General features: G+C 42.6%; 1 protein-coding gene across 3 annotated transcripts in view; it reads right to left on the minus strand.

The window, feature by feature from the left end:
- Positions 1-25,709, minus strand: part of ADK (adenosine kinase) — a 223,684-nt gene that overhangs the window by 128,109 nt on the left and 69,866 nt on the right. For all 3 annotated transcript variants that reach the window (XM_040320662.1, XM_040320664.1, XM_040320663.1), the window contains exon 4: positions 4,008-4,086. In XM_040320662.1, coding sequence (XP_040176596.1) covers positions 4,008-4,086 — 79 coding nt within the window. The remainder of the gene's footprint in view (positions 1-4,007; positions 4,087-25,709) is intronic.

Here is a 25,709-nt window from a genome sequence, read left to right on the forward strand (position 1 = left end):
GCTCTTCTCTCTCACAGCAGACAGGGCAGAAGCAGGAGCCATGCTGCTCTCAATCAAATTCTGTGAGCAGGGCTGAGCCACACAGTGTTTCAATAGACACACACAGTACGGCTCAGGATCAAGCCTACGCAAGTGCCCCCATAGCAAGAGGAGAAGAGAAGCCAAGACAAACAGGGGACCCTAGAAGTGGAGGCTCAGGGCTGCTCTATGCAAAATCATTGCACGGAGGCCTAAAGTTTCAAATGTTTATTTAAAAAAATAAAAATAAATTAAGCTTTACAAATCACTATAAAGAATCACTATAAAGAATCACTATAAAGAATTCCAGCTATGGATATTTTACACATAATTTCATTGGTCCAGCTTAAACCAATGTAAATATGCATATACTATACCTGGCCAAAGCCCTTAGAAGCTGTAAATCACTGAAATAGACACTGCTACTCCAGTGAGCTCCACTTGTTTTTAGGTCCAATAGTTGCTCTGTATAGGCATTATTCAGAGAATACTTTGCATTCTCTGAATGAATGCAAAGTGTGTTATGATTGGACAAGGTGGAGAATGTGACATCACTGTCCTGTCTCTCCCCCTTGTCCAATCAGAGAACACTCTGCATTCATTCAGAAAAATCATCATTGGCCAGTCATTGGACCAAGCTGGACCAATGGCAATGTAAAGATTTATCTAAAGTCTTTTTTAATCCTAAAAGGTTAGGCAAAATTATGGGTTGATTCTCAAAATAAGGTAGTCAAAAACTTATCATATGAGGGGAGGGGGGGGGGGAGGTTAAGTGCAAAATATCAGTCCACGTTATTAGGTCAGAGGAGGTTTGTGGCAAGATTAAAAACACAGATTTTCTTTCCTTATAAAAATTTAAAGCCATAGTACAAAATTAAAATAAAAAAAGCAAAAGGAACTTTGCTTACTGTCAACACAATGTGTCCCCTTGTGCTTCTGGCTATGGTTTAGTTGCATTCTTGCTCCAGTCCCAAATCCTACCCTCACTGATGTTATCTTCCAGTGCGGCGGAGGTAAAGGGCAAGGGACCTGTCATATGCACTCATCTAGAGAGCCATCTATGCAATCCCAACTTCCATTCATAGATCGTTTTACATCCATGAGAGCTAGAAAAGCTTTTAAGACTACAAGAGGTGGGCGGACAAGGCATATGTAGTCAGTCTTTATGAGTGCATACGACCAGTCCCTTGGCTTTATTAACCATTTAAGGACCCCTTCACGCCGATATACGGTCGGCAGAATGGCATGGCTGGGCACAATCACGTATCTGTACGTGTCTCTTTAAGCCCAGCCGTGGGGTCGCGAGCACGCCGCTGGCAGAGCGCTCACGACCCGGTCCTAAGCTCTGTGACCCAATCGTCGCCGGTGTCCCGCGATCGGTCACCGGAGCTGAAGAACGGGGAGAGATGTGTGTAAAACACACCTTCCCCGTTCTTCATTGTGGCAGTCTCAGTGATCGTTTGTTCCCTGATATAGGGAAAGACGATCAATGACGTCACATGTCCAGCCCTGCCCCCCTACAGTTAGAAACACATATGAGGTCACACTTAACCCCTACAGTGCCCCCTAGTGGTTAAAGCGGAGCTCCACCCTATTTATCAACATTATCTTAGTCAAATAGTATACCCGAATGCATTACAGAACAGACTTCTTTTTTTGTGACAGTACCTTTGTTTTCACCATCTGTCACTCGGCTTACTGTCTCTTGTGCGGGTAGATTGCGGGTAGTTCGTCATATCCTTGAACCGCATTGTCTCCCGGGAGCTTTTGTCATTGCTCCCAGGACGAGTTATTGAAATATTTCCTAAAATGGAAGTGACGTAGCTGTAGCTCTCTCCTGTACTGAGCTATGCTTTGTACAGTATTTATCACCTGGGCTTTGCTCACCATAACAATGGGGCGGTAACTTTTGATTACGCCGCCGCCCGTTATGGCAACCCGGAAGCTGACGTCCCTGCCCAACGGAACGAGCGGTGAATGCTAATGCAACAAGGAAATGAGTGCTTGTGGGCTTCACATGCCCACAAGCAAAATGGAAACAGCAGTACTGGGAGAATATAAGTTTGAATTCCATACGAAATCGGAATGCGGAGGACTAAAAACAGCTAAAAAGTGAGTACTGTTTAAGTATGACATTAACCAACTGACTGTAAAAAAACAAACAAAAACAAAAAAAACGTATGGCCGTGGGAGATCCGCTTTAACTCCTAAACTGCAATTGTAATTTTCACAGTAAACAGTGCATTTTTATAGCACTTTTTGCTGTGAAAATGACAAGGGTCCCAAAAATGTGTCAAAATTGTCCAATGTGTCCGCCATGTTGCAGTCACGAAAAAAATCAGCAATCGCCGCCGTAGTAAAAAAAAAAAAAAAAAATTAATAAAAATGCACTAAAACTATGCCCTTTTTTGTAAACGCTATAAATTTTGCGCAAACCAATTGATAAACACTTATTGCGATTTTTTTTTTTACCAAAAGGATGTAGAAGAATACGTATCGGCCTAAACTGAAGGAAATTTTTTGTTTTTTTTTAATATATTTTTGGGGGATATTATATTTTTTTTTACATTGTCGCTCTATTTTTGTTTATAGTGCAAAAAATAAAGACCGCAGAGGTGATCAAATACCACTAAAAGAAAGCTCTATTTGTGGGAAAAAAAGGACGCCAATTTTGTTTGGGAGCCACATCGCACGACCACACGATTGTCAGTTAAAGCAATGCAGTGCCGAATCGCAAAAGGGTGCAAGGTCCTTTAACCTGCATAATGGTCTGGGTCTTAAGTGGTTAAACCCCAGATGTACCAAAAGATCAGATCACTGGGGGTATGGGGAATTGGGGAGGAAGATTTCAATTAAAGAAAAAGTCAGCAGCACTAGACACACATATGGATAGAAGTGCCCATTGTACAGATTTATTCGAATTTTTGGGCTAAACTTAGGCTTCAAAATAAAAATCTAAAATGATATGTTAACCTCCGGTTGGAGATGGAACTTCACTTTAAAAGTAGACTTTTTTTCTTCTCCCACCACCCATTCGAAAACAAAAATGTCACCATTTAATCAATTACATTTTTTATTTTTATCAGAAGGGGAATCCATTACATTTTAACTACATTGCTTTTCATATCTGGTTTATGTGGGTTAACCACTTGCCGTCCACCATATAGCGAAATGACGGCGGCAAAGTGGTTCTGTTATCCTGAGCGTACGTCATTTGACGTGATCAGAATAACTAGCCGGCGCGAGCCCGGGGGTGCGGCATGTCAGTCCGAGACACCGCAACTCCGATCTAGGTAAAAGAGAACTCTGACGGAGACTCTTTACCATGTGATCAGCCGTGTCCAAACTCGTCTAACTGGGGGGGGGGGGGGGGGGCTGTGCTGATTATCAGCTCAAAAAGCCCCAACCCCCCACCTGAGGACACCCACACCGGACCATCAGGGACACGGCCAGGACCACCCACCGCTTGTGCCACCCATGGCCACCAGGGATGACAGTCAGCGCCCACAATGAATGCCAGTGCCCATGTTTGATGCCAGTGCCAAAAACGAATGCCTGACAATCAGTGATGCCCATCAGTACCATACATTAGTGCTCATCTGTGCTGCCCATCAGTGTGTGGCCATCAGTGCAGCCTCATCAGAGCCTGTGAGTAAAGGAGAAAAACTTACTTGTACACAAAGTTTTGTAGTGGAAACAAAAAAAAAAAATTCGGCCTTTTTTGTTTAGAAAAAAAAAAAAATCCTAGCTGTGATTAAATACCATTGTCAAAGTGCGAAAGCCCAGAAAGCTGAAAATTGGACTGGGCAGGAAGGCGAGTGCCCTGTATTGAAGTGGTAAAAAATAAAATAAAAAGCAGAATTCAAATTAAGGCAACATAAAACATTTTTTGGGTGTCTTTTAGAGAAGACGCCCTTGTTTTTTTTTAACACTGCAATTAATAGAAATTATGCAGGCCTCTACCAAAATGCAGCCACACAGCAACTAACCTGAGCCACTTTTACTGAATTTTGTGTGGAGCCACCAGCATGATAGTCGACATTGAACCTTTTCACCAACTCCTCAAACCTGCAAAACACAACAGAAGATATGAGTCAATAAGAAGTAAGTTCCTGTGAGAGGAATTCAGAGCTAAAATGTAAATCTGTAGTGTTAGGATGTGGGTCAGCAGGATACACTGTGCTCATTAGTTTCTTTACAAGGTGTGAGCTGAGAAAACCAAGGTTAGACATGCATAAAGAGACCAGGAAGGCACGACCTGCACATAAACTATGCTGGCACAGAGACAAGACTCTGAAAAAAAACAAGGATGAGTGTGTGGGGATTTTTTTTTTTTTCCGTCTACAGTATACTTATTATTCATAGATGCACACACCAACCTGCCATTTCAGCCAACTACTTCATGTAAGAGAAACAAGGAGCAGAACCCACTGAAAGTTAGCATTTTGTAATGTGATGCAATATTTTGTTATGTCATGTAATTCTGTTACATGGGGACTGACTACCTTAGATATCTTTTTTTTGGTCAATTCTTTTTAAACAGTACAAGAAATCACTGGGCTGCCTTTTTTCCTTATCAAGTTTGTGTCAAGGCTTGTATATTTTTGCATACTTCTTAGGCCCCTTTCAGACGTCCGCTCCGTCTGTCCGTTCATTACAAGCCCGTTAACGGACTTGTAATGAATCCCTATGGGGACGCGTCCGTTAGCGGATGGAGCATCCGCGTCAGTCGGGTTCCGCTTTTCCGAACGGAAGAAACCCTATTTTTCTTCCGTTCGGCGGAGCGGAACTGATGCAGACGGACAGACGGTCCGTCTGCATCAGGTTCCCCATAGGGGACAGCGGATCAGAGACAGGGCGGTCCCTGCACTGTGTGCGGGGACCGCCCTATCCGCAGACAGCTGAGCGGGGATCCCCGCTGAGCCCACGGAGACACACGGTGCGGACCCGTAAACGGTCCGCTCCGTGTGAAAGAGCCCTTAAGCATAAAAAAAAAAAAAAAAAAAGATACTTGGATGTAAATGTATCTATTTAGTGTAAATAATTGTTAAAGAATGCTTCGGGTATAGAAGATATTAAGCCCAGTAAGCCACTATTTGGCTGTGAGATCAGATACCCTTTAAGTGTAAGTTCAAGTTCATGTTTACAGAACATTTTACACTGGACCCCCTCCCCCCCATCTCCCCTGGTCCTGCTAACCTGGAGTCCGGCGATCACCCATTCCGACACATCGGATTGCTGCCTTACTGGTCAAGAGACTAGAAATCCCGGAGACTTCCTCTTTTCCAGCACCGGGCTACGTGGGCTCCGATGGGTCGGCGCTGGCCAATTAGAAGGCATCCTATACGCAACTTTTTGAGGTACGTTTAGGAGATTAAGCCAAGAGGATTTCTAATCCCCGGACCAGTAAAGCGGCTTTCTGATGTGTGATAAGTGTTTTGTCTGTGTCCCATGTACTCAGTGGGTTTGGTGGGAGTGGTTTCATAATTATCAGACAACTGCTGCACCTGCAGGGCCCTAAAAAGGAAAATTGCTGGGCTTACATCTCTTTAGACGCAATTTCCTATTGGGAGTATCTTACCAAAAACTACATTTGTGTTGCAAGGGGATTACTGAAATCTGACTTGTATCCTAGTGCTGACTTCTGGGAAAATCAGTGAGCCAAATCACACAATCAGAAAATTACATATGGGACATATTGAATTTTACATAACATCACAGCGAAAATATACTGACAGGGCGGTCGAACAGAAGATGCTAGATCAACCATAGGGGCCACACATATTAACATGCTTCTAGTCCCTGTTGAACAGGCTAAAATTTGTAACCTTGTATGGCCCACTTTAAAAAAAATGTGTTAGGGCTCTTTCACACGGAGCGGACCGTTTCTGGGTCCGCTCCGTGTGTCTCCGTCGGCTCAGCGGGGATCCCCGCTGAGCTGTCGGCGGATAGGGCGGTCCCCGCACACAGTGCAGAGACCGCCCTGTCTCAGCTCCGCTCTGCCCTATGGGGAACCGGATGCAGACGGACCGTGTGTCCGTCTGCATCAGTTCCGTTCTGCCGGACGGAAGAAAAATAGGGTTTTCTTCCGTCCGAAAACCGGATCCCGACGGACGCGGACGTTAGCGGATGCTCCATCCTCTAACGGACGCGATCCCATAGGGATGTATTACAATTCCGTTAATGGACTTGTAATAATGGACAGGCGGAGCGGACGTCTGAAAGGGGCCTTAAGAGACAATATTCCAAGTCTGGTGAAAAATACCTTAGAGATCCAAAATGGCAAAAAAAAAAAAAAAGCTACATGTATACATTTAAATTTCTATAGGTTTTTAATTATATATTTCAAATAGTGCTCCCTTACAAGTCACAGAAGTTTAGCTGGGGTAAATTTTGGAATAAGGTTATACAAATTCTTTTGGTTTGAATGTGCATCTGGAAAGAGGTGAGTGAGCATCACAGCATGAATCCATTCTAACATATGACAACTCAGCAGGCGGCACAGATCAGATGAATGTGCCATATGAAATGCGTTATCATTTGATGTATAAAAACATGCGATTATTTCCATGGCAACATTGCCTCTGGCATCCCCTACAAAAGACTGGGAATTATAGGAGTTATTTTCAGGTTTCAGGAGTTATGATAGTGAATCAATGTATAGAACATATACTAAAGAGGTATATAAATATCAGGGCAGGGGCAACTACCACCCCAAAGTCAAAGTTTAGATGCACGAAAAACATTCAGTAAACCCAGAGGTGCACCTCTCTCATCCATAGCCATAAAACCCACAATTTTTATTTATTTTTCCCATCACAGAAATGAACAAGCAGTGGTTATTAATTTCTAAGTAGCATAGAACAAAGCATAAAGAAGAAGTCCTGCAATTGTGTAGCGTCAACATTTACGCTATACTATGCAAACATTTTAGTTTTCCTCTTCCCACAGAAAGCCAAAAAAAAAAAAAAAAGACAACAAACTTCAGCAAATTCAATGTTAGGATATTGTTATAGTTAACACAACAACAACAACAACAACAACAACAAAAAGAGAAGACTTAGGGCCCTTTCACACGTACGGACCGTATGTCCGCTTTTTTATCCGTCCGTTTGCAGATGAAAACGGTACATACATTGGTCCCTATGTGATTACGGGTGTCAGCGGATGAACATCCGCCGACACCCGTAATTTGTCCGCCTCGCAAAGATCCGCATTTGCGGACGGAAGAAATCCTATTTTTCTTCCGTCTGCCGGATCGGATGAACACGGACATACGGTCCGTGTTCGTCCGATCCCCCATAGGGGAGAGCGGAGGAAAGACAGGGCGGTCCCTGCACAGTGTGCGGGGACCGCCCAGTCAGCTGCCAGCTCAGCGGGGATTTCACGGAGGATCCCCGCTGAGCTTTGCGGACACACGGAGCGGATCATTACTGATCCGCTCCGTGTGAAAGGGCCCTAAAAGGGGTTGTAAAGGTTTGTTTTTTATTTTCTAAATAGGTTCCTTAAAGCCAGTGCATTGTTGGTTCACTTATCTTTTCCTTCCATTTCCCTTCTAAATGTTTTTTTTCTTTGTTTTCTTTGTCTAAATGTCTCACTTCCCGTTTCTCCTCAGTAAGGTGTTCAGCAAGCTGTTCTAAATGACTTTCCACCGCTCGGATGATGGTGGAAAGCTTACTGAGGAGAAACAGGAAGTGAGAAATTCAAACAAAGAAAAAAAACATTTAGAAGGGAAATGGAAGGAAAAGTAAAGTGAACCAACAATGCACTAGCTTAAAGGAACCAATTTAGAAAATAAAAAACAAAACCTTTACAACCCCTTTAAGAAAGAAACCATTAGGCTTGGTTCACACTGCCGTGACTTGTCATGCAACTGGAGAGCGTATTTCTACCCCAAGCATTTCCTACCTATTACATGTGAGCAGCCCATGTGACTATACATGTGAGCGTATGTACACAGTGGTAAATGATAGCCCACACCTTCCTTCATGCCCACTAACCAGCTAAACACAATGGTGGTGGATATTACATCTTGATTGATGGAGGCTTCACTTTCTTCCTATTGTGACACAGTCTGTGACTGGCAGAAATACAACCACACCATGTAATTGCAAAAAATCTGATTTAATTTCAAATATATATATATTTGGATGACAACCGTTTGACAATTAATTTTTATTCTGTATCCCATGTGACCAGTAACAGTACTCCCGCCACTGTTTCCCTATAGACTGGGGAAAATATGGGTCATGTGACAGCTGTATATCAATTAGGCGAAAAAAGTACATTTTTTTTTATTAAAATTAGTGCCAACATACAGAAAGACGGAATAATGTCAATTAAAATGTGCGTTTAGGTCAGGGCTTGACAAATTTGCTTGGAATCTAGGAGCCAGTTGTTCGGCTGCATGCTCCTCTACTCTCTCTTCCCCCCCCCCCCCCATGCTGCTCTGGTCCCCCATGCTCTACTCCCCCCTCCATAATGCTCTGGTCCCCCATGCGCCTCTAACCCCCCCCCCCCCCCATGATGCTCTGGTCCCCCGCATCGCTCACCTCCTCTACCTGGCTAGTTATGCAGCGTGACTGAATGCAGACATGCTCCTCAGGAGTCGCACAGAGAAGCTCATCATACGATCCGGAAGGGCGGCGGCCACACACATACGCTTCCTCGGCACTCGTTCTCCTGGCCTACACAGGTTCGCCAGCATAGGTGTTAGGAGCAGGCAGGAAGGGGATGTCACCACTAGAGTATCACTGTGTGCTCCTTTAACCCGTGCAGTGGTTTAGCATTTAGATTTGTTTTATTTTATTATTTAACTACTACAATTTAGCAGTATGTCCACGAAACTGGTAAAATGCTACCCCTGCACTTAAGCAAAGCAAGAAAATACACAATAACGCAGTGTATACTACTAGTAATATTAACCAAATGAGTAAAAAAGAAAATATTTGGTCAAAACAAATGACAAATTGTCAGTGTTGTATCCAATACTGAAGACTCTAAAGGCGGTATATTATCCCCAACACCAAGTTATTTAAACAAACCATATACGAATAAAGGGGGACTTTAAATATACCTCCAATAGTAAACAGATATGAAAACAAATACAATTTTATTACAAAAATTACAGAAACTCTGCCCAGCAGAACAGTAAAAGCATAATAAAATGGTTTGGACACAAGCATGCACAAAAAAGTTGGCAAATAAATCTAAAGAGAACACTACAAGATACAGAGACAAAAATTAATGTCTACGCATTTCGTGGGGACATACGTTTCTTCAGGACTCTTCCAGTCTCAAGTATGTACAATATATATCGTATGCTCCAATAAATTTGGTCTTTGCAATGGGGCGCCATTTCAGTAATAGGGGGATGGGCATCAAAGGGCAGTCGAAAAACAGGCACCCCCGGCCTGTGGGGGGCCCATCACTGCAACCAACCATCGAGCCAAATTTATGTATCCATCCACAATGTTATAGGACAAAGTATAGCTAAGGGGAGCTTATGTTTATTGCTGAGTGTAGACTCCTACATGTGCAACAGCTCCGGGTTGTTCCAATTAGGGCTGCAACTAACGATTATTTTCATAATCGATTAGTTGGCCGATTATTGTTAAGATTAAGCGGTTAATAATTTTTCTTTCTTGAAAAATAAAATAATTTTAAGTACGTTCATTTGATTTTCTTATCGTCATTGGGGTCAATGCGACACACAACCACAGTGATGGGGAAGTTTAAAAATACTAGAAAACTTCTTGGTGAAAGGAATTTTTAGACAGACAGACAGTGTATGCAATTTTCGTTCAGAAATTAAATTCATTTTAAAAGTGAATGTTAAAAGCAAGTGAAAATGTCAACCATTCTTTCATTGAGCGAATGTACAAAGATTTTTCGTATTACTATAATATTAACAGTAGAGCTTTGCTCTTTTTGTACTATAAAGGGACAATTTTAGTTTAACCCATTATGTTACTGCCGATTAATCGACAATTAATAGATTACGAAATTAATCGATTACCTTTTTCATAATCGATTAGTTGTTTCGGTCCTAGTTCCAATACATAGCGCAACACAGTGGTGGCTGATGGGTCTTCAAAACCGTCCTGGTGGTCACACTGAAGATTAATGGCAGCAGCGACTCAGACAAGAGTAAGGCGACTGACTGGTAGAAGATAATCGTACCCCCAGCTGCTGAGTTAAAGTGGAAGTAAACCCTCCTATTGTTTTCAGCCAAGGAAGCTGCCATCTTGACCTCTGTTTAATCTGCAACTGCCACGATGCTGCACATGTGATCAGTTATAAAACCAGCCATTGGATGGTTTGACAGTTTGGTTGAGAGCACAAGCAAATGTGACATCTAGCATTTCCGGCATGCCGGGAATGTTAACTGTTTTTTTAAACTATCAAATAGATGGGTTTACTTCCGCTTTAATGAGCCTGCAATGTTGGTACACTCGAATCCCACCCCTCTATTTTATTGAGGTCCTCTTGTAAAGTTGTTATATCATGTTGTGAAGTTATTGCCAACCTCTATATAGTTTATAAACAAGTCAAACAGAATTGATCCCATGACAGAGCCCAGGGGCACACCACTCAACTCTAGACCATTCAGAAAAGATTCAAATCAAACCTTTCACTGCCAAACTGGCAATTTATTCACACTGATTTTTTCTAGTCTTTTCTGTCAGACAACACATTCAATGTTACGGTCTTGCTTATTTATACCCCTTTTTGTATTCGTATAAAAACTGAGTAAAATGTATTACAGCTGCCTTCACCCGATCACCTTTTATGGCACCAGAATGTTCTGACTTGGCCTTTTTACTTCATTTCAAAACTTTTTAACTCTTCAGCAATATGTTTTGTATGTTTTTTCTATAATTAGTTTTAAAACTGTCTTAACCGTCTATATACTGCGGCAGAATGGCTCCCCTTGGCGAAACCTCGTACGGGTATGTCATCTTTTTTTGCCCACCAGAGGGCGCACAACCGCTGAGCGTGGTCGGCGGTCACGATCACCGCCGGCCATGCACGAGTGCTAGCACAGGGATTTGTTTGTGTGTAAACACACAAATCCTTGTGCGGCCAGCGAAGAGGCAACATATTGTTTGTTTCTACCAAGTAGGAACAACGATAGGTCTCCTCTCATAGTCACTCCCGTCCCCACACAGTTAGAACACACTGAGGGAACACACAGTTAACACCTTGATCGCCCCCTAGTGTGAACCCCTTCCCTGCCAGTGACATTTACACAGTAAATCAGTGCATTTTTCTAGCACTGATTACTGTATAATTGTCAATGGTCCCAAAAAAAAAAAAGAAAGTGTCAAAAGTGTCCGATCTGTCCATCGCAATGTTGCAGTATCGCAAAAAAAACAAAAAAAAAAAAAAAACACAACCAAACACTGATCACTACAATTAATAATATTAATAATAATAATAATATTTCCCATACTTTGTAGCCGTTATAACTTTTGGGCAAACCAAACGCTTATTGCATTTTTTTTTTACCAAAAATATGCAGAATATATATTGGCCTAAACTGAAGAAATGTTTTTATTTTTCTAAAATTTTGGGGATATTATAGCAATGTGTAAAACATTTTTTTTCTCAAGATTGAAGGCACACAAATGTTGTTTGGGTACAAAAATCACATGACCACGCAATTGTCAGTTAAAGCGACGCAGTGCCAACAATTTAAAAAAAGTGCTCTGGTAAGGAAGGGGGTAAAATCTTCCAGGACTTAAAGAGATTAACATGATATGATATGCGACAACTGGACTTGTTATTTTTGTACATTATGTGCAGCGGTGCACTGTGATGCTATTCATTCTCAATGATACCCTTTTCCCTCAAACACATTTTTAGTAAAACTGCACAAACTCACTCAAGTAATAACAGATGTGGGTGTGGAAACAGCAGATACTTTAACTATATACAGCCAGAAGTGATCACACTGTCCACCTATTTTATGGCTCTGTAAATTGATGCACAGCATATTATATTAGCACTGTTCCAATGATATACTGCATCGGAAATCGCATATTACGGGAAAGACTTCCATTACAAAATACAGGTTTAGAACATCATTTGTATATTAAGGTTTGAAATACTATGTAGTATTAACCTCTGTAGCAAAGACCACTCATCTTCATTCACAAGGCTTTAGACGCTTGACAGAGTATCTCATGTGGAGTTCAAGGGATGATTAGCTGCTGCATACCCACTCAGAAAGCAAGAGGCCCATTTTCTCCAGATGACTCATTACCAGCAGAATGAAGTGTTCCAGCTTTAAATATCATGCTCTAAAAATAACTCGCCATAGCCTACCACCACTCCCCCCTCCCCCTCTTCACAGCCTGTCCTGTCTTCTGGATTTTATAGGTGAAATATAACAGGTCACCTTTCGAAAGGAAAAAAAAACTGCATGTGAAATAGGCAGATGACTAGCGGAAGCTGCTAAGCTGAAAACAACAAAAGCTGTAGGTAAATCTCAGCTGCGAAAAGGAGTCAGACCACTCAGTCTTTAGTGAACTGCTCAGCAAGAGATAGAATCCAATGCAATCTTTGAGCTGCAACACTGAAGAGAAGCTACCGACACACAAAAGTGTGAGATACAGAAGTGTGAACATGACCTCCAGCTGTTTAACAAGGATTACTTTCTGCCTAGAAAGGTTTCCGAAATAATAAAATGGCTATGCAGCAAACCATGCAGGCGACACTCACTGTGGAACCCAAGGGGTTAATCCTCTGCATTGTGCTATTTGATCCTGTAGGCACAGAGCCTCCCCTTCTTGCACTGTCTCCAAAACATGTCTGGATCAGACCAAGTTACCGGAGTCAGGCTGCACATGCTCATTTTGGTGTGTATTGCTAGTTTTTTTTCTTCTTGGGAGAGTACATGTGATCATCACAGCGCCAATTAGCACTGTCCAGAGGGAGGGTCAGGGGTTCAGCTAGTGCAGTATGAAAACTCCTCCTACAAGCTTTAACCAGACAGCGATAGAAGTCACAAGACTTGTATACTGCTGAGGAGAAATGGTATTTAGCAGTTTATATTTACTATAATGATAGCATTTCCATGTACTGTGGGAGACCAGATATAGTAAATGCAGGGTCCTGGGTTTAGTTACACTTTAACCCACTTCGAGAACCGGCCATAGACAAAAAAAGAGGGCTCTAAAATACCGGGAGGACATCTATTGACGTCCTCGGCTCCTCCAGAAATCTGCACTAAGGCCCCTTTCACGCTGGGGCATTTTCCGTGCGTTATTCGAACATAGCCTCATCTGCAATCCCTATGTGCTGGTAAAGCACCGCTAAGATCCTAACGTTTTAGGGCGTTTTTGCAGTGCCTCAGTGAGAAAGGGTAAGGCGTTTTTACAGCACTTTCAATTCATTTCAATGGAAAGGGGCGTTTTTGAAGCGTTTTTTTTCAGCGCCCAAAAGCTGCTCCAAAGATGCTGCTTGCAGGACTCAGTATGAAAGGGTCCATTGAGATGCATGGAGAGCGTTTTAGGAGCATTTTAATAGCGCTATTTTTAACGCTAAAACGCTGTAAAAACGCTTCAGTGTGAAAAGGGTCTTAGATACAAGACAGGATGGAGGCATCCCCTGCAACAAAACATTTTTGGAGAGATACTTCCAATAGCAACCCATCTAAAAAGGGATGCAGGCCCAGCAGAGTTTCCTCATTAGTGCCCTGCTGCCACACCTGATAATTATGAAACCACTCCCATTAGATCCACTCAGAATGGAGGCACAAACACACATGTATTTCTTCAGAACAAAAAGGTATGAAAACTGAAACAAATTTTGTTCTACTCCTTGCAACGTACATAGATAACCCCAGAAGGGAATGTTTTTTTTTTTCCTCAACAAAAGTGGAGTTACACTTTAAGTATTTCAATATCCTCTGACACTTCAAAACATGCTGGTAGATTAACTGGTTCCAGTCTAAAAAAATTGACCCCATTATGTGTACATATGCAAAGTAGAGGCTTTAGATTTTAAGATCCTTGACAGGGAATGATGTGCATTTACAATATGCGATATAAATTGTTGGTGCTATAGAAATACCTATAAGAAATGAATTTACATTGCTACAGACTGGAAATTCAGTCATACTAAGCTTCTAGACAAAAATGAAAAGGTCAAACTAAGCTACTCAGACAACAGGTAGTGCGCATCAACACAAACTTTTGCATGACAGACCGTTTCATAATAATGGGTTATTCATGGTGCCCAACTACTGCCCCCAAATGTGTTTCCCCCTGACCATATGAAGTACATTTGATGTACACCGATTGTTTATGAGGGTATCAGTATCCTCTTGAATGGGGACCTCCCGGGAACATAAGACAGCCTCCAGAAAACTCAGAACTTCTTGTCTGGTGCCCAAGCGCTCTTAAGCCAGCCTTATATATTATTTGTTTGTTTCGGGGTACTTCTATAGAGCCAGTTCAGCAGGGAGCGGCTGAACTTCATTCCATGTATGGACAAGCTGGTTGTACACAAGTCAATCATCTTGTGCACAATCACCCCCTCTGTTTTTTTTTCTCAATGATCAGTGGTTGCCGGCTATAAGCTTTAGCCTTCCCTTCCATCATTGTATTCTGACAGTGGGGTAGACTTCCCACTGCCAGAATACAAAACCACAGGGCAAATGTGTGGATGGAGGAATTGGATAGTTTTTTTTTTTCCCAATATGCTGGTCGAACAAAAAAATAAATACAAATTGATCAACGTGTGGGATGATTAAAGCTACATTTACCTCGGTGTTTAGGTCCATTTTATATGCATGTCCATGGAATGAGAGTTAAGCTGAAAACTACACCAAAGATGCAGCAAGGATATAAAAATAGATGGTGCAACATATTGTGCTCTCAGCCCTACCCCGCACAAAGATTTTCCAGCGCGCCTTTCACATGGAGGCGGATCAGTATTTCCTCATCACACTGAACTGTGGATCACCCCATATTATGAAAACATTTAGTCAAAACACAGGAAAGACAGCCAATCCTGGGAGAGCTGGAGGGGAGAGGAAAGGAGGAGAGGGGGATTTGAATTGTGCATTTTTTACAGAGGCTGTGCATGTCTGCAAGCTAGTGCACAAGATATGTAAATAACCTGTCACTCAAGCAAGGACTTTGGTTTTTATCTGTAAGTCTGTTTTATTTCACTGAACAATAAAAAGAGGATAGCTCAGAGCTGTATTAACTCTGTGTGACAAGACTGTGCACAGATGATAGGAAATCTTATTCTCTACATTGTGACACAAAAATGCAATAGAGAGGCAATAACTGACAGATTCCATGCAAGACTTGGGAACTAAAAAAGGTACTTGCTTAGGGATTTTGGTACAGAATAATATCAATACCCACAATGGCTTTTGGCACAGTGAATACACTGAATAGAACCGTTTGAACCTGTCCTTCAGAGTCAGTAACTCAATGGGACAAGAATCGTTCAGGGCAGCTTGCAAATCTGACAGTCTGGGCAGACTTCGTTGGTTCGAGAAAAGAAAACAAGGCAGGTATAGGAGTTTAAAATCCACTGACTGAACCCATACAATCTAGGGCAGGGATCCTCAAACTACGGCCCTCCAGCTGTTGAACAACACATCCTATGAGGCATTGTAACACACTGACATTCACAGACATGACTAGGCATGATGGGAATTGTAGTTCCTGAAAAACTGGAGGGCCGTAGTTTGAAGACCCATGATCTAGGGCATCAGTGACCCAGAGAAAGGCAAACAAAATGAACTTCCTGAACTTGAAGGAAGCTTTAGAGTACACTGGGTGGGTGGTCTGTGTGCTACGCCAAAGGCGGAACTGAATTTTAACTTTGACGATGAAGTCTGAGGAGAGCAATGTGATGCCCTGCATTTTGAAGGGGAAGTCTTTGGAGAGAGGGCTTTTGGAGCCTTCTACTCTGGAAGAAAGGCCTTTCCTCCTCTGACCTACTTTGTGTACTTGTCAAGTACCTCACTAAAGAGATACAACTCCTTCAAAAGAGCATACAAGTGAGGTGTCATTTACAGGCAGCTTCAGCAGAAAAGGTTTCAATCATAGGATTCTGTGCATTTGGACCAGTGGTTCTCAACCTTTTAGTACCGTGACCCCTTGATAAAATTTACCAAGTTGTGGGGACCCCTAACAGTAAAATTATTTTCATAGTGTGTCTGGGTGTGCCTTGGGTTGGGGCACAAATTACTTGCCTTGGGTGCTGACAGCACCCAAGGCAAGTAACTTGTGCCCCAACCCAAGGCAATTTAGCGTCCCCTCCACTCGTACAGTATTAGGATGTACTATTCTCTCTCTTTGTTCTCCTTTCATTCCTTTTTTATCTCTCGCTATGCCAATTTCTTGTCCCCCCCCCCCCCCCACCCCTCTCTCTAGCAGTCTTTGTTTCTTTCTCTTATTCTTTCTCTCTTTTTTTTCCCCCTCTTTCTTCCTCCTTTTTCTCTCCCTTCCATGTATTCTCTATTTTTATTCCTTCTCTTACTCCTTGGTGGGGGGGAATGGGATGAGTGGCAGTGCTGGCAAGGAGTTGGGATGAGTGGCAATGATGAGCCAACTCAGGTGCTCTTGATCAAGGTCATCTGCTGATCTGAGAACTGTAGTGGGGACTTTTAATGGCAACTATAATCACAGGTAGTGTTACTTACTGTGTCTCTGACTTTGTGGTTTCTCGTAGCAGCGACACTTATGCTGAAGACAGGAGATAGGGTCTCCTCCAGCCCCTCCCACCTCACCAGTCAGCTGACCTCTAGTCTCTGCCCCCAACCATGCCGTGAACTGAATAGGCGGCTGGGCTCCAGGAACAGCCCAGCTGGGCGGCCACTGGCTCCAGAGACAGCCCTGCTGGGCAGCCGCAAGAAGGCTGGGAGAGTGGTGCGGGCTTCAAGAACAGCCCAGGATTTGGTGACCCCTGGCAAATCATTTGACCCCTGAGGGGGTCCCGACCCCCAGGTTGAGAACCACTGATTTGGACAGAAATGACAGCCATTTTGACTTGTTCAATGCCATCAACACAGACGTAAGGCAGTGTTTACAAGTGTTCGGCCAGAGTTCAGTCCCAAAAGACATGATCGTGTTATTGTTCATCACTCTAGTCCAATGAGCTACAGATTGGCAAACAGAATAGGGAATGTCTTTTTAGATTTAGCAAGTCTGTTAGCATTTAGAATGGCAAGATTGAGGAGACTAAAATGTGAATACACCAAGGGTTTATCGCAAAGCAGAAGTGAGCATATCTACATTGGCAAGCATATTGTGTGAAAGTCATAGCATCAGGTGTATGAGAGCCTGGGGATAAGAAATCTTCAATGGTCTCTTCTAACACTGCCTCTGAGTTTTTATTGTTATTTTTTTACAGAATTTATATAGTGGAAACAGTTTGCGCAGTGCTTTATAATGTAGAGGGGGACAGTACAATTACAATACAGAAGGAATGGGAGGGCCCTGCTCATGGAGCTTACAAGCCAAAAAGGGAGGAGAGGTGGTACAAAAAGGTAATTGCTGTACTTGTAATTGGGGTTGTTCTGATGGAGGTGGCTCAGGTATAGTTCTTAGGTGGAGGTGGATAGGCTTCCCTGACTGAGTTTTCAGGGATTGCTTAATGGCGGACTTAAAGTTTTCCATGTCTACCTCTCCCAAGAGAGGTAGTTCCACTTCTGACTCTGCTAGAGTGGAAGTGGGGAAGTAGTCTTGTGATTTTGGGTTCTGGACAGTGATGGCCGTGTTAAAGCTTTTAGTTGACAGAGCAATTCTGACATAGCTGCAGCGAAATCTGCTGGTCAGTTAGGAAGTGGCTTGCGTGCTTAGGAAAAGGCTAGAATTGGATGCAGAGACTGGTGTTAAGATAAAGTCCTCTGAGCCACCTGAGTGCTTTGTAAGCCATTGGTACAGCTAATGTTTTCCCGAGTTTCTGCGGTGGTTACCTCGGCCCTGGTTTCTGCCATTGTCATCAGTAAGGATATTCCCATGGATACTTGAAGTAGGGTGCCGAGAAGGTGCTAGGCAGGTTTGGAAAATAATGCACAGCAACTCAAACGTCAACCTGTAGTGAAGTCCCCAGGGCAAATGGGCAGAACAAAGTGCTTGAGTACTTTATATGGTCTCTGGACAGAAGTAGTGGTAATAGCACAACCTGTAGTGTGATCCAACACCTAGCAATCCACCTCTGACTAAGCACTGAATGGTGGAATTTTTACTGCCAAGTACGCAACTTAAAAACACTCAATAATAGTGAATAAAGTCAAACATATACCATCCTGTACGACTATGGATCCAACTTTGCCCTGCGACTTAAAATCCGACTTTAAAGACCAGGGATCCGACTTTGATCCCCAAATAATTAGGGGGAACTATATATATATATATATATATATATATATATATATATATATATATATATATATATATATATATATATATATATATATATATATATATATATATAAAAGCATAGCAGGCACTTTGATCTGGTATGGATTTTAAGGGGTCCCCCCCAAAATCCATACCAGACCCTTAACCGAGCACACAGCCCGGCAGGACAGAAAAGGGGATGGGGACGAGCGAGCACCTCCCCCCCCGAACCGCACCAGACCGCATGCCCATAACAATAAGGGGTGGGTGCTTTAAGGCAGAGGGGCCCTGCGCCCCCCCACCCCAAAAGCACCATGATGAGGACAAGGGCCTCTTCCCGACAACCCTGGCTGTTTGTGGGGGTATGCGGGCAGGGGGCTTATCGGATTCTGGGAGCCCTGTTTAATAAATGGGGGCCCAGATCCCAGCCCCCACCCTATGTGAATGAGTATGGGGTACATTGTAACTCTACCCATTCACCTGAAAAAAAAAGTGTGTCAATAAAAACACACTACACCGGTTTTTCAAGTAATTTATTAGGCAGCTCCAGGGGTCTCTTCTCTGCTCTCTCTAGTTCTTCTCCCGCTGTCCAGTGTCTTCTGCCAGGTCTCCTCTTTTCAGGTTTATGGGTAGGGGTACAATGTACCCCATTACTCATTCACATCGCATGGGGCACTGGGATATGGGTTCCCCTTATTAAAAGGGGGCTCTCAGATTCCGATAAGCCCCCCACCCACAGACCCCGACAACCAACGGCCAGGGTTGTTGGGAAGAGGCCCTTGTCTTATCAACCGCAAGTTTGACCATTCCTTCAGAAGCACATTTGTAAGATCAGACACGGATGCTGGACAAGAAGACCTGACTTGCAATCTCCGCTCCAATTCATCCCAAAGGTGTTCCACCAGGTTGAGGTCAGGTCTCTGCAGGTAAGTCAAGTTCCTCTACCTCAAACTCGCTCATCCATGTCTTTACAGACCTTCAGTGGAGCACCGAGGAGTCTTCCAGGGTCTTTTAGACCCTGCATGTCTCATTAAAGAGAACCTCTCAGAGGACTTTTTGTCCTTTTTTTTTTTTTTTCATTGCATAAAGATCAAGTGGAAGTCCATGCTAGAACTAAATCCCTGCATCTATAGACACCCATGATCAAACACTAACCCATCTAGCCCTGTAAAGAAAAAAGTATTCAATACACAACTTATCTGAAGCCGATCCGACCCCATTCCCAGCAGCGGAAGCTCTGCAGAGGACACGGACTGCTGTGACATGAATGGGAAGTGACGTCACCCAAAGAGCTATTATGGGGTTTCAGTTGGACGTGCCCTCTGCACCCGCCTACACAGAGCCACAGAATTTGCAGCAAATTATGCCATGTCGGACCCACCTCCGTCCCCCCGTTGTCTTCTGGGAGACACATGGATCCCAAAAAACAGCAGGGACCATTCAGAACGTGCAGCACAACTTACGCATGTGCAGTAGGGAACCAGGCTGTGAAGCCGCAAGGCTTCCCTTAGTGAAGTTGCCGGCTCCTGAAACCAGAGCTGAGGGACAGGACAGCTTCGGGTGAGGACATCACGGGTGCCCTGGACAGGTATTTTAAAAGTCAGCAGCTACAGTATTTATTTTTTGGGCGGAACTCCGCTTTAAAGATAAAAGTTTGTGTTTCATTGTATTTTACAAATATTTTCCCCAGGGGGTTTAATAAAAGCAGATCCGTTCTTTTCCCAAAATGCTATTTGGTCTTGCACTGCAAAGAGGCCTATTTACAACCTCATCTGTTATAAGTTATAACACATGTGCAAACTTCAATACTGAAGCACATATGGCTCAGTGGGGGGGGGGGGATGAAATATTAGACAAGGTTAAACAATTTTTAGCGAAAAAAAATTCTAAAGAAAAAGCATGTTTTAATGTTACATGTATATGTTTTCACATACACAAACATATAAATAAAACTAATATTCTGCTTGTGATGTACAAACTTAATAAGTTGAATATATATGTGCTTCATAACATTCACAGAATATACATAAAAGGGCAGTTAAAAATATAGCCAGTACTGTGAAGGCAACATTTTTAAACTTCTTCCTCTACAATAGCAAGGACTAAAGGTCTGATAAGAATAGCCTGCTATTGGCGAGCCTGCCAGCATGTCAGATTTTTAACTGAAAGTGGATCTTAAACTTTAGTTTAAGTTTAAATAGTTTATTCTGACCAAGCTTTCCCAAATTAACTATTTGTCTCACGGCCGCTGGGTGTGCTGTGTGAACTGTAGGTATCTCAGGCTACATACAATATATAACACTGTATACCAGTGCCAGATGAGACCTTTTGGCCTCATGTCCAGAACAAAATAGCAATAGCTTTCAAGTAATTTTCTAGCAAAAAAAAAACGTAAGCAACAAATGTCAGAACATCAAGTGGTTAATTGGAGACAAGTTCACAGCATAGGGGGCTATGCTTTGTCCCCATTTCATGTCCAAGGTTTACAACCACTTTAAGAGTCGGGTGGCGGATGTAATGAAGGGTTTTGATGCTCCCTTTTCAAAAGCATCCAATACAAGGAAAGATGCAGCCATCTCTTGCAAAGGAAAAAGAAAATACAGGTTTCTCTGTATACCTTAAAAACCAATCCTTTATTTAAGTCTCATTACATTAAAAGCACTACAAAAAAACTCCATGATGAAGAGCTATGGATATACTCATACAGGCTCACCACTCCATCTGAATCAGGCAGACAGCTCAAGATACCGTTCACTGGAGCAAAGCTGCTGCTCAAATGTCCTCTCAACACTACCAAGTGTCAGTGCTCCGCTGTAAAGCCTCGTACACACGACCAGATTTCCCAACAGGAAAACTGCCAGGAGAGCTTTTGGCTGGAAAAAACAGACGTGTGTATGCTTCCTCGCAGTTTTCCTGTTGGGAAAACCGGCGGGAATCCTGTTGGGAAAATAGAAAACCTGCTCTCCATCTGGATTCTTGCCGTTTTTTCCCCCGCCAGATCTACTACTTACCTATGGGAAAGACTGCGAGGCAGTGCCGATAGAGCATACACACGGCCGGGATTCCTGACCAAAGCTCCACAGCAATTTTCCTGCCGGGTTCTCGGCTTTCCCCTCCGTTTTCTCTGCAAACTTTTTACCCCCGAGGAAACTGAGCGTGTGTACAGGGCTTAAGTGTTAGATCATCGACTTTATCAGGGGACTGAGGATCTGTCCGTTTTATACATAGCCAGCCTGCCTCAGTGACTGGATCACCAGCCGTCACCTAGGATCATCTGTTCTAACAAGATCCAATGCATAATACAAAAGATGGGCAGATGAATCCAGAGGCTTGAGTATTTGGCAAATATATTGGCACAGTATTGTCACAGAGCAGGGGAGACAATAGTGTGCCAGGTAACAACTTGAGATTACACGGGGCTCTCCCAACTTTTGGCCACCAGATGGGGATGGAAATATGAAACGGTTCTAGTTTAGAACCAGTCTTTAATGCACAGATCAGGAATAAATTCACAAAAACAGACCAAGAAAAGCCTCAAATTTGAAAAAAAAAAAAAAAAAGGAAGGAGAAACTATGCCATGAATACTGTCAGACAGCTTACTTATTTGTATCAATTTTCAACAATATCCCACTGAAACTTGCAAGTGAAGAAATTGCTTTGCCATATGCTTGAACGTTTCACAGTCTGCAAGGATAAACAGGTGTGGGACTTCGAGCCACCAAATGGAGTTAAATTCCAAAAGGAATTCTATCCTTTATTATAGCCGCAAACCACATCCTGCCCTGTGGGGCAGCTGCTTTATCATCATGTAAGGCAGCTAAAAAGGGGCACCTAGATCAAAAGCAGAGAAGGATGTCCAAGGATGTGTGCTCAGTGGATCGCAAGACAATTCTCAACTATTAACATTAAAGCGGAGCTCCGCTGAAAAAAAAAAAATGAAAAGCCAGCAGCTACAAATACTGCAGCTGCTGACTTTTAATATTAGGACACTTACCTGTCCTGGAGTCCAGCGCCGTCCTGTGGCAAACAGAAGACCTCAAAATGTATGAGCAGGAGAATGAATATTGCAGAAAATTTAAAATAGAAAAATATTTTAAATGCATCTTTGAAAATAAAAACCCATAGAAAAATATGTGTTTAAAAAACAGGTTATAAAAAGATCAAAGTTGCTCCAGAGAAAGAAATTTTAATCCATCACAGCACAAGGAAGAGCAAATTTCGTGCACTACAAATTTTAGCCTATACTGCCACCCAGTGGGGAGAAAAGAAAATGTAAATCTGTCAAAGAACATTCACCCTAGGGATTTATTGGCACTTGTCTAAATTCATTACATATCTTCTACAAAGAAACACAAATATGAAACGTTCAACAAAAGAAAGTGCACAGGGAGTAGTAGGTCCCATGGCTCATATCTGGGGTACTTGTCCACGCATCTTCCCCTTTTGGGAGAAATTACTACAACTGGTCTATAAACAAAACAAACACTCCGTGATTGCCAGACATTCACCCCCCTCTTGCTGAATGGGCTTGTGAAGTGGATAACATTGATCATATGGAATCACCTGCGACAACGATAAAACTGGATCCTATAATCTTGTGTGGTCCTATTTTCGATACTTCTCAAATTATGACATTTTCATCTTCAGTTTGATGCGACGACTGCCCTGGGATCGCTGATGCTGTAACCCTCTTCCACATTAATTGCCCCACCCCCTTTATTTTTTCTCCCCTCTTACTTTTCCTTCTGTTAACATGCTACAATGTTACTTTCAGCCCTATACATGGGGGTAGATTCTCCTGTTAGTCAGGGTTTTTCTACTATGGATAGGTTTGCTATTGTTATGGCAAAGATTTGGGTTGGACCATGCATTCATCTCTTGTATGTTCTATGTATACTTTATCAGAGAATATATGACCTTGAATCCTTTGTTCGAAGGATATGAACGTTTAACAGACCTCCATTGTATTACTTTATAACTTGGAAGAGGTCTACTTATTACAATTTTGACATTTAACTACACAAGGCATTATTTGTTTATACAGCTGTGACAGCCAAAATACGATTCAAAAGAACGAGCAATTTTTAAAAATGTGTCTCAATCTGCATAGTTTTTCCATCCCCCAACCTGGTTCCTGGTGATCAATATAAATATTTAAACTGGTATGTGAAGCAGATGACAATATAACCAATACTCTGGAGCACGGTTCCCAGGCTCTCTCGTACCCTCTGGCAGCCCCTTTACATAAACTGTACCCCTCAATGGGGAGGTGGAACAGAGGGTGTAGTATGAGGAAGGGCTAGGCATGGAGGAGAGCACAGCCCACATTTCCTTTACCTGCAAAGCATAGGCTCTCCACTCCATTGACCCCACTGATGCAGATATACTGCTTCAACCGCCATTATTCATTGTTTCCCGGTACCCCTGGATTCCTAGCACATACTGGGAACTGCTGCTCTTAATGCTTGAATATTTAAAAAAAAAAAAAAAAAAAAAAAAAAAAAAAAAAAAGAACTATAGTAGCTGCATTAGTAAATAGATGCAAAGTCTTTCAAATAAGTAAAGTTCTGCTGGAATTTAGGAGGGTAAACAAGTTAGTTGCTGGTTGACATTCAGTCTGGACCACAGCCATTGGAATAAATGGCATATTTTGCTTCCTCTATGATTACAACCTTCCATTTGAGAAGCAAAGTTGAAAACGTTATTTTTGTAAAAACCACAAACATGTCAAATTTATAGAAGAGGCAGCCAAAATAATGACAGTAAGCCAACGCCTGTCTAACGGAGGTTTAAAAATAACACCAAGACAGTATTAACTGTATCCACTTTTTATGCTAGCAACCCAACCAGATTTCTGAAACTATAGCAACATGGTGCATTCACCAACTACAGTAGGCTTACGTATAAATCTGATCTCTCAAACCTCTAGACACTGGAAGGCCAGCATCATGCTCACAGCAAGCTTTTTTTACCCTGGAAAACCGAAAATTACACTTAAGTTGTGCGTTTTATTAGAGCGGTCAAATAAGCACAAAAAATATGTTGACTCTACCATTAATATACTGAGCCGATTACGTTCTGTGGTTTGTTAGCAGCACTGTACCCAGCTCCCTTGGCTGACGACAGAATAATCACTCCCCCATGTTACATGGATAGAGAGGATACGTTCTGCAGTTGAAACGCATTTCGTGTAGCAGGTTGATAAAGAAGCTCCTCCACAAATGCAGTACATTGATGCCTGGTGAGGAGAAGACAAGCGCCAACTAAGTAGCAGTTTAGATAGACAGAATAATAAAGGTTACTCACAAGAGAAGGAAAAAAAAAACGGACATATCACGCTGCATCTAGGAATCCTAGGCAGCACAGGTCCCTTCTTCGATCTGCGTGTGGATAGAGGGATGGATGTCCAGGCTGAAGGGAATGCCAATAGCTCTTGGGGATTCCAGAGTATGTGGAACGCAGGGCACGACGGATGTGATGTCACAACTGGACCCGACTTAAAGCGGGAGTTCACCCAAATTAACTTTCTGCAGTTAGATCCAGCATACTGCTGACATCTTTTATTTTTTTTTTATTTTGGTACTTATCGTTTTAGCAGTATTTCTTCTATCGCTCCAAGCGGGGCATCCTGTGGGGAATGGGCGTTCCCGAAGGCAAGCAAGTTGATTGATGGCCTTCGATAGCGCGTCACGGCTTCCGAAAACAGCTGAGGTAACACTTGGCTGTTTACGGCGCCTGCCGTGTAGAGCCGACTGCGCAGGCGCCGTAAATTGCCGAGTGTCACTCGTGTGGATTTTCGGAAGCCGTGACGCGCTATCGAAGGCTGTCAATCAACGTGCTTGTCTTTAGGAATGCCTATACCAGGAAGTAATCCCCGCTCGGAGCGATAGAAGAAATACTGCTAAAACGGTAACGAAAGTACCAAAAAAAAAAAAAAAAGACCAGCATACTGCAGATGTCAGCAGTATGCTGGATCTAACTGCAGAAAGTTGATTCTTGGGTGAACTCCCGCTTTAAAGACGTGGCAACATTGCTACACTTAGTTGGCGCTTGTCCTCTCCTTGCCTCCCACAAAAGTTGCTCCTTGGACTGAGCTTTTCCCAAAATTCGTGAGCTTTTTGAGATGGACTGTTGTACTAATGGGCAATTTTAACAGATTTTTTTTTAGCAGAGAATCTAGAGACTAAAATGGCGATTGTTGCAATATTTTATGTCACACAGTATTTGTGCAGCAGTGTTTTAAAACGCAATTTTGAGGAAAAAGACACTTTCGTGAATTAAAAAAAAAAAAATGAAATGGAAAAAGATAGCTTTTT

This window comes from Rana temporaria, chromosome 8 (genome assembly GCF_905171775.1).
Source record: "Rana temporaria chromosome 8, aRanTem1.1, whole genome shotgun sequence".
NCBI classification, from domain to species: Eukaryota; Metazoa; Chordata; class Amphibia; order Anura; family Ranidae; genus Rana; species Rana temporaria.